The following is a 13463-nucleotide window of genomic DNA, read 5'->3' as shown; positions in this document are numbered from 1 at the left end:
ACAGAAATTCACTAAATATAACCATTAAAAGTGATGAAATAAATCTATATTTTTTACTTAGAAAGATATTGATACTATTAGTGATAAAAGCAGGTTTGGTATGATTCCACTTTAGCATGTATTTATTTATATCTATAAACATATGTTCATATATACTAAGAAGAATCTGGAAAGATACAACTGTTATCTCTGCACAGTAAGATTACTGATGAATTTCACTTTGTTTTTCATCCTTTTCCTAATACCTAACTTTTTTCTATAACATGCATGTGTATAAAAATATCCAGAATATATACAGAACTACTACAAATCAGTAAGAAGAAAAAAACAATCCAACAGAAAAATGAGCAAAGGATATATATAGGCAATTGACAGAAGAGAGTCTAACTGCCTGATAAAAACACCAAAAGATGCTCAACCTCATTAATAACCAAGAAACACAAATCAAAGGAGATATAACTTCATATCTACCCATATGGCAAAAATTAGCATGTCTGATTGCTTCCAATGCTGGTGAATTGGTGGGAACACAAGTATTTATATACTGCTGGTAAGAATGTAGATTTGTACAGCCAGTATGAAAGACAATCTGTACATATAAGGACATGTGTCATGAATGTTCATTACACTATTGTTGAATAGCAAAAAACTGTGAATAGAGAAATGGCTAATAATACAAGAAAAGGAATTCTAGGCAACTGTTAAAAAGAATGAGCTATATCTCTGAGTAACAACCTGGGCAGCATCTAAGAATATCTGATCTTCAGGTTCACTATCTTTATTTTTTTCTTTTATTTTTTTTTTTTGAGACAGAGTCTCACTTTGTTGCCCTGACTAGAGTAAGTGCCGTGGCATCAGCCTAGCTCACAGCAACCTCAAACTCCTGGGCTCAAGCAATCCTCCTGCCTCAGCCCCCCGAGTAGCTGGGACTACAGGTATACACCACCACACCTGGCTCATTTTTTCTATATATATTAGTTGGCCAATTAATTTCTTTCTATTTATAGTAGAGACAGGGTCTCGCTCTTGCTCAGGCTGATTTTGAACTCCTGACCTTGAGCAATCTGCCCACCTCAGCCTCCCAGAGTGCTAGGATTACAGGCGTGAGCCACCACGCCCGGCCCAGGTTCACTATCTTTAAAATAAAAAAGCTACTCCAGCTACAAATGACTAGACAACCAATAGGATTTTATAAAGTTACCTCTGATCATTTCAAACAACCCCTTAACTTTGGTGGTTCACCCTCAGGCAGGCACCTGAGATAATGGCAGAATATGAGGCTATGGGAAAAACCTCATCCATCTTTCCGGTCTTGTTTATGAGAAGAACACACACACATGATCACTTGTAGTAAACACACTCTCTGTAGGCAGTGCCACAGAGCAAAAAGAATTCAGACACATGTGACATTTAAGAAAGCTTTATGTTTAGTTGCAGTAACATTCATCAAAACCATCAACTGATCTCCTTCCTATATAGCCTCTGAGAAAGGACACTAGAGAAGCCACATTACCATTTCTTGGGTAATCCAGATCCAGAGAAATTGTTTTCAAATGTTATTAATCACAGACACAGTAAGAAACACATTTTGCATTTAAACCCAATATAAACATCCACCCCCCACACACTTACGTAAAACAAACAAAAGTTTCACTGAATACTTAAACTTACTACCTGCCATTTCTTTTCATATTCGATTCCATCTTATTTAAAATGCTGGTCAAGACCCACTAAAATTGAATTACAACTTCCTGGATTTCAACCCACAACTGAAAACAGTGACCAAGAAAAGCAGGGGTATAACCAACTTCTTACCATTCTATCTCTCAATGCTGCTACCACACTAAATCCATCTGCTACCTTGCTTTTACTCAGGCCATCCTGTGTACTTGAAATACCTTTTTCATTCTTCTCTCCCATAAAAATCCAATTAATTTTTCCAGACCAACCTAAAATCTCAACTCAATCACAGTTCTCCCCAAGGCACACAGGCACACTCATCAAAAGTTCTTCCTCTTAAGGCAATAATCATCTAATGAATTCACGTGTAAATCAGTATTTCGTGATATCTATTTTGTATAGAATTATTATTTAAATCTTACACTTGAATTCCCTTTTCATAATCTTACTGAGGGCAAGGATTACTTTTATATTGATTTATAACCATTACCATATCTTAATAATGCCTTATACATGGCGGAAATACAAATGTTATTTTCTTATAAGAGCATCACTTATCAGTTCCCTTGAAGAGTTCACAAAGCCACTCATGGTAGACTACAAGAGTATTTTATTTTATTTTGTTTTTTTTTTTTTTTCTGAGACAGAGTCTCACTCTGTTGCCCAGGTTAGAGTGCCATGGCGTCGTCAGCCTGGCTCACAGCAACCTCAAACTCCTGGGCTCAAGCAATCCTTCTGCCTCAGCCTCCTGAGTAGCTGGGACTACAGGAATGTGCCACCATGCCCGGCTAATTTTTTCTATATATATTTTTAGTTGGCCAATTAATTTCTTTCTATTTTAGTAGAAACAGGGTCTCACTCTTGCTCAGGCTGGTTTCAAACTCCTGACCTTGATCAATCCTCCTGCCTCAGCCTCCCAGAGTGCTAGGATTAGAGGCGTGAGCCACCATGCCTGGCGGAGTATTTTATTTTAGAAGAGACCTAAGGTCCAGTTGAGAAAGGTGTTCTATAAATCACCACAGCACTTCAATTATGTAATTGCTGAATAAAAAATATGATGAAAGTATTATTATTATTATTTTTTTCTTTTTTTGGTTCCATCGGGCAGTTTCATGATGAAAGTATTAAACTCAAAGCTCTCACAATTCCCAGAGAACTTCCCTAGGAAGAGGACTTACCTGTATAGTGAGACCTGGAGCCATGACGTTTAAATCTTTCTGCAGAGCTTGCTTCAGGTTTTCATCTATTTGATCTGTTTTTTAAGCCAAGAACAACAGATCTCATGATACTTCATTTTTTTTACATTGTATTACTATTGAAACAAAACCAATCATTACTACACCTAAAGTACTATTCTTTTACAGAGCATAACCTGCTTCTCCCCGCCTTTTGTGTGGGTCTTTGTGAGGAATTATCTAACAAATTAAGGAAGGAAGATGATAAGCAGCTAGTCAAAGTTTATCCAATAAAATAATTTCATCCAATAAACTTATTATTTAACTCTGGATGAACTTACTTATTGAGTAAAATAGTTTATCTAATAAATGGATAATCTGGGTCTCTAATATCTTAATTCAGGGATCTTACCTAACTTGTATCCTGATTCTCATAAAAAAGCAAATCCCTATTTTCAGTCAATCTTTACACAAATTCCCAAATTACTAAACTTGATTTACATAGGCCTCAGCCTTATTATATTTTTAGATTTAAGAAGAGAGAGAGAAAAGTTCATCGAAAAGTCTTCAAAGCACACAGAATGCATAATAAAGACATTGTCACTTGCTTTGTAACTCATGGATTTTCTACCTACTAAATTCACAGAATAGTAATGGTACTTTCACCATTAAAAAGATGGGTGATGTGACAAAGCAGAACCTATCAGTTTCCTCATATGCCACTGCAGTGGTTGTCAATTGTCAAATAGGAATCAATTGGTAGATTTTATATTGATTAACCATCCTATGCCTATTCTAAGAAATTCACTACAAATTTCAGAAAGGAGAAGTGAGCAACCAACAGCAACAACCCATTCCCTGGTCAGAACTTTCACTATCACAAATGAAAGTAATTTGTGCAGAAGAGAGTTAACATAGCAGGCCTGAGAATGCGATCCTTAGAAAGGCCTGGTTGCAAATTGGCCCTTGGCTGGCATCTGGTAACTTGGATTTGCAGGGGGTTCTTACCATTCCCAGAACTGATACAAGTGGCTTACTGTGCCTGAACTATTTATACAAACAATATGGTTATGCTGAACACCTCCTTTCCTTCTGGGAGTTGATAATTTTGGTATGTGGTAGGCAGATGGTGCCTACATGACCAGCCCCCAATAAAAACCCTGGGAGCTGAGTCTCTAATGAACCTCCCTGGTAGACAATATTTCACATGTGTTGTCACAACTTGTTCCTGGGGGAATTAAGTACATCCTGGGTGACTCTATTGTAAGAAGACTCTTAGACTCTTTTTTTTTTTAATTTGAGGCCAATCTTAGACTCTTAAAGCTTTGTTTCTGCTGGACTTCACCAATGGGCCTTTTCCTTTTGCTGATTTGCTTTGTATCTTTTGACTATAATAAATCTTATTATAGCTGTGAATACAACTATATACTGAGTACTATCAGTCTTCCTACCAAATCATTAAGCATGAGGCTGAGTCTCAGGGAGCCCCAGGACATAGACTTTTAAATTTCTTCAAAGTATCTGTTAAAACAGTAACAAAGCTAATTTTCAGTTATGCTATCATAGTAAAAACAGAATACAGTCTGTGAGTAAATAAATTTTTCTAATCTCTACCAAGTTACATAAAAAATTTTAAACTTAAAAAATAAATATATTGAAGACAACTGCTCTATTATAAATTCAGAAGAGTGGACATATAGGAATAACATTTTTCGGGTGTCGGGAGGGTGGGAGGGGGGAGAAAGGGATGAGTATATACAACCACAATGAGTAAGATGTGCAACGTTGGGGGATGGACACGCTTTTGAAGCTCTTACTCGAGGGGGAAGCGGGCATGGGCAATATACGTAACCTTAACACTTGTACCCCCATAATACGCTAAAAATGAATTAATAAATAAAGAAAAAAAAAGAAACAAATTCAGAAGAAATGTTCAAATAGCATAAGGTTTACTAATAAATGAGGTGAATGAGATTTCCAATGGGCTATTTACATAAGTAAGACACTTACCAAACAATTCTATGTAAACTTCTTGAAGTGTGTGGGCACTGCAAAACTGGTTCAGCTCATGGTGGATTTTATTGAAGATTAAGGTCTTGTCATAATCTGCAGTGTAGTTCCTCACAATATCAAACACTAAAGAAAAGGTACAACCCATGTTTGTTTTAACCAACAATGACTCAGGTATATTCAAATTCAGCCAGGGTAAAATTAAGAGTAATATATTACACAGGAGGAAAAGTGCCAACAAAATAGTGAAAATATAAAACATGACTCACAAACCTCAATGTGTTCTTTGTGCTCAATTTTCCAGATATCCTTGCATTTGCAATACTAACAAGCAAACTTTGAAGTCCATACTAAGGAGAGTATACATTATTTTGGAGGTAATAAGTAACTGTCAAAGTTTTCAAGCAAGGGCATAACACAGCCAGATTTGTACTTTGCCAGCAATGTAAAGATGAATTAAGAGCCATAGAGATCAGAAGCAAGAAAAGCATAAGGCAATTACTGTGAAGCAAAAGTTGAGTGGAGATAAAGAGGGACTAACCTAAATGAAGACCAGTGGGAATAAAAGAAGGAAGCAGTTGCAAAAGACCATTTTTAAAAAGGCAATTTTAAGGGCTGTAAAAAAGACACCAGGCTAGAAGGGAAAGGAGCTAACATTCACTGGGCTAGGTTTTATATCAGGCAATTTGCATAGATTAGCAGAGAATCTTCCTAATTTTGCATATTAGGAAACTAAGAACCAGAGAATTTTAGAAATGTCCCCAAAGATATATGTTAGACCATGTCAAAAACCTGTGCTCTACTTATGAAAACATGCTGCTTTCTGCTCTATGTTTAGATTCAAGGACTTGCTCCCCTGGCCCCATGGGGGACATTAGCTGCAACTGTATTCTAGATCAAAGTTAATGGACAAGTCATCAATAAATATTTGCTGACTAACGTACTTGCTTGATCATTTCCCAAATGAATTGGTGATATAATAGTTTCCTATTTATCTCTGGCTAGAGAATCAATCTCGTCTCTTTTCCTACTTTGAATCACAATCCATTCCAATGATTGGTGACCAAGGAAAAAAGAGAGATGGAAAAAATAGACAAGGAAAATATTTAATCTCTGAAAAATATGATCCAAATCCATATGTCAGTAATATACCTGCTCTCTGCTCTGAAATCTTTTCACTATTTGCTCCTGTACCGATGATGTGAAATTTAGCACGATCTTACATTCCGATATACCTTTTTTAGGTCTGTACCATGTCTTCCAAGTAAAATAAAACTCCCTTAAAGGCAAAAGCTATAACTTCTTTTTTAATTGTTCTTGCCAAACACACCATTCTGTACATAGTGGACATGTCAATTTTATTAGCAAGGATAAAGATAAAACTGTATACCTTAAGGGCTGGGCTAAGGTGGCTCACGCCTGTAATCCTAGCACTCTGGGAGGCTGAGGCGGGAGGATCGCTCAAGGTCAGGAGTTTGAAACCAGCCTGAGCAAGAGCAAGACCCCGTCTCTACTAAAAATAGAAAGAAATTAATTGGCCAATTAAAAATATATAGCCGGGCATGGTGGTGCATGCCTATAGTCCCAGATACTTGGGAGGCTGAGGCGGAAGGATTGCTTGAGCCCAGGAGTTTGAGGTTGCTGTGAGCTAGACTGACACCACGACACTCTAGTTTGGGAAACACAGTGAGACTCTGTCTCAAAAAAAACCATATCCCTTTTTTTTTCTTCTACTTTTATCTGGTTTTGAGTTTGTAATACTGTATATCTTTCTTCAGAGGTTCTAATTAAGTTTTTGATTTGAATAGTACCTACTCCATCTCTATGGAGTTTCATGCTTTACCAAGAAAATGCTTTCCCCACACTGAAGACTTTTAGATTGCTCTACAAGTTATAGCAATCTCAACTGGGAAAGATTTCTTTGTGATGGCAAACCAGTGTGGCCCAAGGAATTGATCAGTTATAGACTTTTAGCACACAAGGATATTATTTCTCTCCTTGAGTAGATGAAATGTTGTTTTCCTGTTCTAGAAATAATCAATGACCATTTTGTTCTTAAAAACACTAAGCTCACAATAACTCATATAGTTGCAGAAAGTCAACCCTGCCCAGAACTTCTGACCTATTTCTGCCTCTATTCCCTAAAAATGGAAAATATTTCAGTGATTATTCTCTTATATTTATCAGTAATCAATGAGGCTACAAAACAAAAAGTATTTTTCTACTCAGGGACTCACTCAGTTATAAACACTCTGAATATAACTATAAAAACAGCAGGATAGAGGAATAACATACCTGCATAAGGTGCCAACATGTTAACCACTTCTATCCGGTCAATATAGATCATGACCCCACCACTAAAAACAAAGAAATGGAAAAAGTGTAAACTACTAAAGAGAATCCATAAAAGAGAGTTATAGATAGACCTAAGGAGAACTAGATAATCAAATATATTAACTTAAAACAGAGACCCTTTAAAAAATTACTTCTGGGCCGGGCGCGGTGGCTAACGTCTGTAATCCTAACACTCTGGGAGGCCGAGGAGGGCTCAAGGTCAGGAGTTCGAAACCAGCCTGAGCAAGAGCGAGACCCCCCCCCTCTCTACTATAAATAGAAAGAAATTAATTGGCCAACTAATATATATAGAAAAAATTAGCCGGGCATGGTGGCACATGCCTGTAGTCTCAGCTACTTGGGAGGCTGAGGCAGAAGTATTTCTTGAGCCCAGGAGTTTGAGGTTGCTGTGAGCTAGGCTGACGCCACGGCACTCACTCTAGCCTGGGCAACAGAGTGAGACTCTGTCTCAAAAAAAAAAAAATTACTTCTGGCTGGGTACGGTGGCTCATGCCTATAATCCTAGCACTCTGGGAGGCCGAGGCGGGTGGATTGCTTGAGGTCATGAGTTCAAAACCAGCCCGAGCAAGAGCGAGACCCCCCTCTCTACTATAAATAGAAAGAAATTAATTGACCAACTAATACATAGAAAAAATAAGCCGGGCATGGTGGCGCATGCCTGTAGTCCCAGCTACTTGGGAGGCTGAGGCAGCAGGATTGCTTGAACCCAGGAGTTTGAGGTTGCTGTGAGCTAGGCTGACACCATGGCACTCACTCTAGCCTGGGCAACAAAGCAAGACTCTGTCTTAAAAAAAAAAAAAAGTACTTCTGTCCCTCTATAGATGTCAAAGTCTCTTTTGTATTCTTTTAATAGTAATATTTTAGGTCATTTAAAATAGGTAATTTAAAAAATACCTTGAATTTCACCTTCTTCTTTTGAAACAATTCAATGAAGTGACTGTACTTTAGAAATAATTTGGGCCTTGCCTGCCTTTTTTCCCCTAAACCTCTTTAGGGTAGCAATTCTCAAAGTGAGGTCTTCAGACCAGCAGCATCAGCATCACCCAGGAACTTTTGTTAGAAATGCAAATTCTTGGGCCTCACTCCAGACCTACTGAATCAGAAACTCTAAATTAGATGGCATTTAATGCTACAAATGAGAAGAGATGGAATGACTTAATTTTAAACTATGTTTTACTGAACACCTACTCTGGCCTAAGTGCTAGGTTAGGCACTTCATATACACTAACTCTAACCCTTAAAACAACTCTGCAAGGTAGGTTTTATTACCTGATTTTTTACAAACGAGGAAAGTAAGCTTAGAAAAGTCAAAGTAGGTCGGGCACGGTGGCTCACGCCTGTAATCCTAGCACTCTGGGAGGCCGAGGCGGGCGGATTGCTCAAGGTCAGGAGTTCGAAACCAGCCTGAGCAAGAGTGAGACCCCGTCTCTACTATAAATAGAAAGAAATTAATTGGCATATATATATATATATATAAAATTAGCCGGGCATGGTGGCGCATGCCTGTAGTCCCAGCTACTTGGGAGGCTGAGGCAGAAGGATTACTTGAGCCCAGGAGTTTGAGGTTGCTGTGAGCTAGGCTGACGCCACGGCACTCACTATAGCCTGGGCAACAAGCGAGACTCTGTCTCAAAAAAAAAAGAAAAGTCAAAGTAATGTATGGGGGCAAGAGATATGTGAGAACTCTCTGTGCTTTGTGCTCAGTTTTGCTATGAACCTAAAATGGTGGTAAAAAATAAAGTCTATTAAAAAATTAGTCAATAAAGCAGATGTGGCATGCTGATACACCTAGTTAAGTCTATTGGCTCTAAAACTCTTATTTTTTTCAATATTGCCAAAGGCTCTTAAGATGGAAAACTCCTATTTAGAGACAGACCTTTGCTCAAGTAATGCTCAGATCAGAAATCCCCTTGGGTTATTATCTTATCTACTTGAAAGATGTATAAGTGATCACAGCTTTAGGAACAGAAACTTTGTATGAACTAAAGGGAGGCTGGTAAGCAAGGACAAAGCTTACCTTGTTCCACAAGGCACATTTTTAACTTCATCAGTTTGTAGTGTTGTCTAGAGAAGAAAAAATATCTGATCAATATTCAAGACACATATTGTCAAGGAACTACTAGTCTCAGAGGCAAACCTCTGGAAAGCTGCTGACATTAAGTACAAGAGCACTCCATTACAATTTCAGTCTCCAAAGATTAGCCCTTGGAATAGTCATTTCTTTTTGTATCTTAGTAGAAATGCAAGGCTTGAGACAGAACATATTTTTTCAGAAAGGTTCAATGTTCAATCTTCTAGTAAGTAGAAAACTCTTGCAGAGCCCCTTATTTCCCTGGAGCTCACCTGAGACTGTAAACCACACAGCTTACCCACAAAGATACTGTGGCTAGGACTTGTGCTTTGAACTTTGATCCCACCACCGATATTACTGTTTACATTGAAGATAAAAGATAACTATTATATGCCTTCAAGTACCTTACGACTCAAAGCTGCCCTTCAACTCAACAGCAACCTTTCTTCTCTAAAGCTATTGTCAATAATTTACTTTAGGACCTAGTGATCTCTCACAAGTTTTATTCAGTTTCCTTTTTAATAGAAGGGCCACCACCATACTGCTTCCTCCTAGTGAGCCAACAATCCAGTACTTAATTGCTTTGCCTATGTCTTACCTTTGTTCAGATCCAGAATGACTTCCTATCACATTCTAAGGCCTCAAATAGATCAGCACCTAACGAGTGCATTTTGGACACACTGTACCTTATCAAACACATAGCACATACTATTTTATGGAATATAAAAGAAAAAAGAAGCATGGTTCCTGTTTCCAAAGAGCTCACAATCCAGCAAAGGAGACAAAATCCTTACAAAGTAACCCATGAACAGGTACAAAATAACAGAGTATAAAATAAACTGTAAGGAGCTAAATTACAGAGAATAAAATAATAATTTGAAAAGATCTCTGAGATGAAGTATTTATGAGCCAGGTCTAGAGTGGAAGCAATAAGAACAGATGAGACACAAGAACCATCTTAAGTTCAATAAAGATCCTATTCAAATACACAAAGTTAGCTGGGCGTGGTGGCTCACGCCTGTAATCCTAGCACTCTGGGAGGCCGAGGCGGGTGGACTTCTCGAGGTCAGAATTTCGAAACCAGCCTGAGCAAGAGCAAGACCCTGTCTCTACCATAAATAGAAAGAAATTAATTGGCCAACTAATATATATAGAAAAAATTAGCCGGGCATGGTGGCACATGCCTGTAGTCCCAGCTACTCGGGAGGCTGAGACAGTAGGATTGCTTGAGCCCAGGAGTTTGAGGTTGCTGTGAGCTAGGCTGACGCCACGGCACTCACTCTAGCCTGGGCAACAAAGCGAGACTCTGTCTCAAAAAAAAAAAAAATACACAAAGTTGAAAACAAATAGTGTATAGATGGCAGGAAGTAGACTGGCTTGCCTGGAGCAGAAGGGGCAACTGAGAGTTGAAATTCTGAGAAAAGAACATGGTGATATTAGGTGAGGGCCCTGAATGCTGGCTGGGGAATTTGGGCTCTCTTGTCCGTCTTATACACAGTCACAAAATTAACCTTTCAAAAATATGTTTTTCACTTAATTCCTTTGCTCATAGGCGATGTGTTTCTCATTATCCATCTTATTTGGAGGCAAGACCAGCTAGGGAGCTAAAAAATCAATTGAATTAGGTTAATTCATCAAAGGCCATGAAATTGAAAGCTGTCAATTCAAGAGACATAATAGAGGAAGGATGTGATACTTGCTTGAATATAAAATTCCAGGAGGGAAAAGAATTAAAAATAATTCTTCAGTTAAGGGGTCACAGTGATGGTAAACATTAATGATGGTGAGGAGAACTGATGAAGAGATGAGTTCAATTTATTTTATTTCCTTCAAAACATGAAATTAATTCAATTTACTTAAATCCACGCCAACTTTAAATACATATTCCTATTTAAACCTAAGGGAGAAAAAGAAGAACAGACCAACCCCAAACCCAGCAGAATAAGTGAAATCATTAAGATCAAATCAGAACTAAACAAAATTGACAACAGGGAAACCATATGGAAGATTAATAAAACAAAAAGTTAGTTCTTTGAAAAATAAACAAAATCGACACACCTTTGGCTAGACTAACGAAAAGCAGAAAAGAAATATCTCTAATAAGCTCCATCAGGAACAATAAAGGAGAAATTACAAAGGATGCCATGGAGATACAAGATATAATTTATGAATACTACAAAAACCTCTATGCACACAAACTGGAAAATGTGGAGGAAATGGACAATTTCTTAGAAACACACAGCCTCCCCAGGCTCAACCAGGAAGAAATAGAATTCCTGAACAGACCAATATCAAGTACTGAGATTGAAACACCAATAAAAAAATCTTCCTAAAAAGAAAAGTCCTGGACCAAATGGTTTCATACCCGAATTTTACCACACCTACAAAGAACTGGTGCCTATCCTGCAGAAATTATCCCACAACATCCAGAAGGATGGAAACCTCCCCACCACATTTTATGAAGCAAACATAACCCTGATACCAAAACCAGGAAAGGATGCAACAACAACAAAAAAAACTACAGACCTATATCTCTTATGGATATAGATGTAAAAATTCTCAACAAAATCCTAGCCAATAGAATCCAGGTGCTTGTCAAGAAAATAATCCATCACAACCAAGTGGGCTTCATCCCAGGGATGCAGGGATGGTTCAACATACACAAATCTATAAATGTAATTTACCATATAAACAGAAGCAAAAACAAAGACCATATGATCCTCTCAATAGATGCAGAAAAAGCATTTGACAAAATTCAACACCCTTTTATGATAAGGATGCTCAACAAAATAGGCATAGACAGGGTTTACCTAAAAGTGATATAAGCCACAAATGACAAACCCACAGCCAATATCATACTGAATGGGGAAAAATTGAAAGCATTCCCACTTAGAACTGGAACAAGACAAGGAAGGTTGCCCACTATCTCCAATTCTATTCAACATAGTGCTGGAAGTCCTTGCTACAGCAATCAGATAAGAGAGCGGAATTAAGGGCATCCAAATGGGAGCAGAAGAGATCAAACTCTCACTCTTTGCTAATGACATGATATTATACCTAGAAAACCCCAAGGATTCAACCAAGAGACTCCTTGAATTGATAAAGAAATTTGGTAAAGTCTCAGGATACAAAATCAATACACAGAAATCAGAGGCATTCATATACGCAAACAACAGTAAGTGAGAACCAAATCAAAGACTCAATTCCCTTCAAAATAGCAAGAAAATAAAGTAACTAGGAATATATTTAAGTAAGGTGGTAAAAGACCTCTACAGGAGAACTATGAAACACTGAAGAAGGAAATAACAGAGGACATAAACAGATGGAAGAATATACCATGCTCATGGGGCGGCAGAATCAACACTGTTAAAATGTCTATACTACCCAAAGTGACCTAGAGAGTCAATGCAATCGCTATCAAAATACTGTCGTCATTTTTCACAGACACAGAAAAAATAATTTTACGCTTCGTATGGAACCAGAGAAGACCCTGTATAGCAAAATTGAACCTAGGCAATAAAAACAAAATAGGAGGTATCAATTTACCAGACTTCAAACTATACTACAAGGCTATAGTAATTAAAACAGCCTGGTACTGGCACAAGAACAGGGACATTGACCAGTGGAACAGAATAGAGAACCCAGATATAAAACCAACTTCATATAGTCAACTAATCTTTGACAAAGCAGACAAAAACATACACTGGGATTCTTGAAAAGAATCCTTATTCAATAAATGCTGCTGGGAAAACTGGATAGCCATATGTAGAAGACTGAAACAGGACCCACACCTTTCACCTCTCACAAAAATCAACTCACGCTGGGTGACAGACTTGAACCTTAGGTGTGAAACTATTAGAATTCTAGAGGAAAACATTGGAAATACTCTTCTAGATATTGGCCTAGGCAAAGAATTTATGAAGAAAACCCCATAAGGCAGTAACAGCAGCAACAAAAATAAATAAATGGGACCTGATCAAATTAAAAAGCTCTGCACAGTCACAGAAACTGTCAAGGGAGCAAACAGACAACCCACAGAATGGGAGAAAATTTTCACAAGCTACACATCTGATAAAGGGCTGATAACTAAAATTTATTTAGACCTCAGGAAAATCAGCAAGGAAATATCAAACAACCTTATCAAAAAATGGGCAAAGGACATGAACAGAAAT

At 37.8% G+C, this 13463-nt stretch overlaps 1 protein-coding gene across 4 annotated transcripts in view; it reads right to left on the bottom strand.

Annotated features, from left to right (window-relative positions):
* ERLIN1 (ER lipid raft associated 1) overlaps nt 1–13463 on the bottom strand; it is a 40121-nt gene that overhangs the window by 20991 nt on the left and 5667 nt on the right. For all 4 annotated transcript variants that reach the window (XM_012768400.3, XM_076009859.1, XM_012768405.2 and 1 more), the window contains 4 exons: nt 9238–9284; nt 7161–7222; nt 4866–4991; nt 2859–2932 (listed from right to left, as the gene is read on the bottom strand). In XM_012768400.3, coding sequence (XP_012623854.1) covers nt 2859–2932; nt 4866–4991; nt 7161–7222; nt 9238–9284 — 309 coding nt within the window. The remainder of the gene's footprint in view (nt 1–2858; nt 2933–4865; nt 4992–7160; nt 7223–9237; nt 9285–13463) is intronic.

Source organism: Microcebus murinus, chromosome 14, assembly GCF_040939455.1.
Source record: "Microcebus murinus isolate Inina chromosome 14, M.murinus_Inina_mat1.0, whole genome shotgun sequence".
In the NCBI taxonomy this organism is placed as follows: Eukaryota; Metazoa; Chordata; class Mammalia; order Primates; family Cheirogaleidae; genus Microcebus; species Microcebus murinus.
The sequence above is the reverse complement of the archived record's forward strand: the minus strand, read 5'-3'. Positions and strand labels throughout refer to the sequence as shown.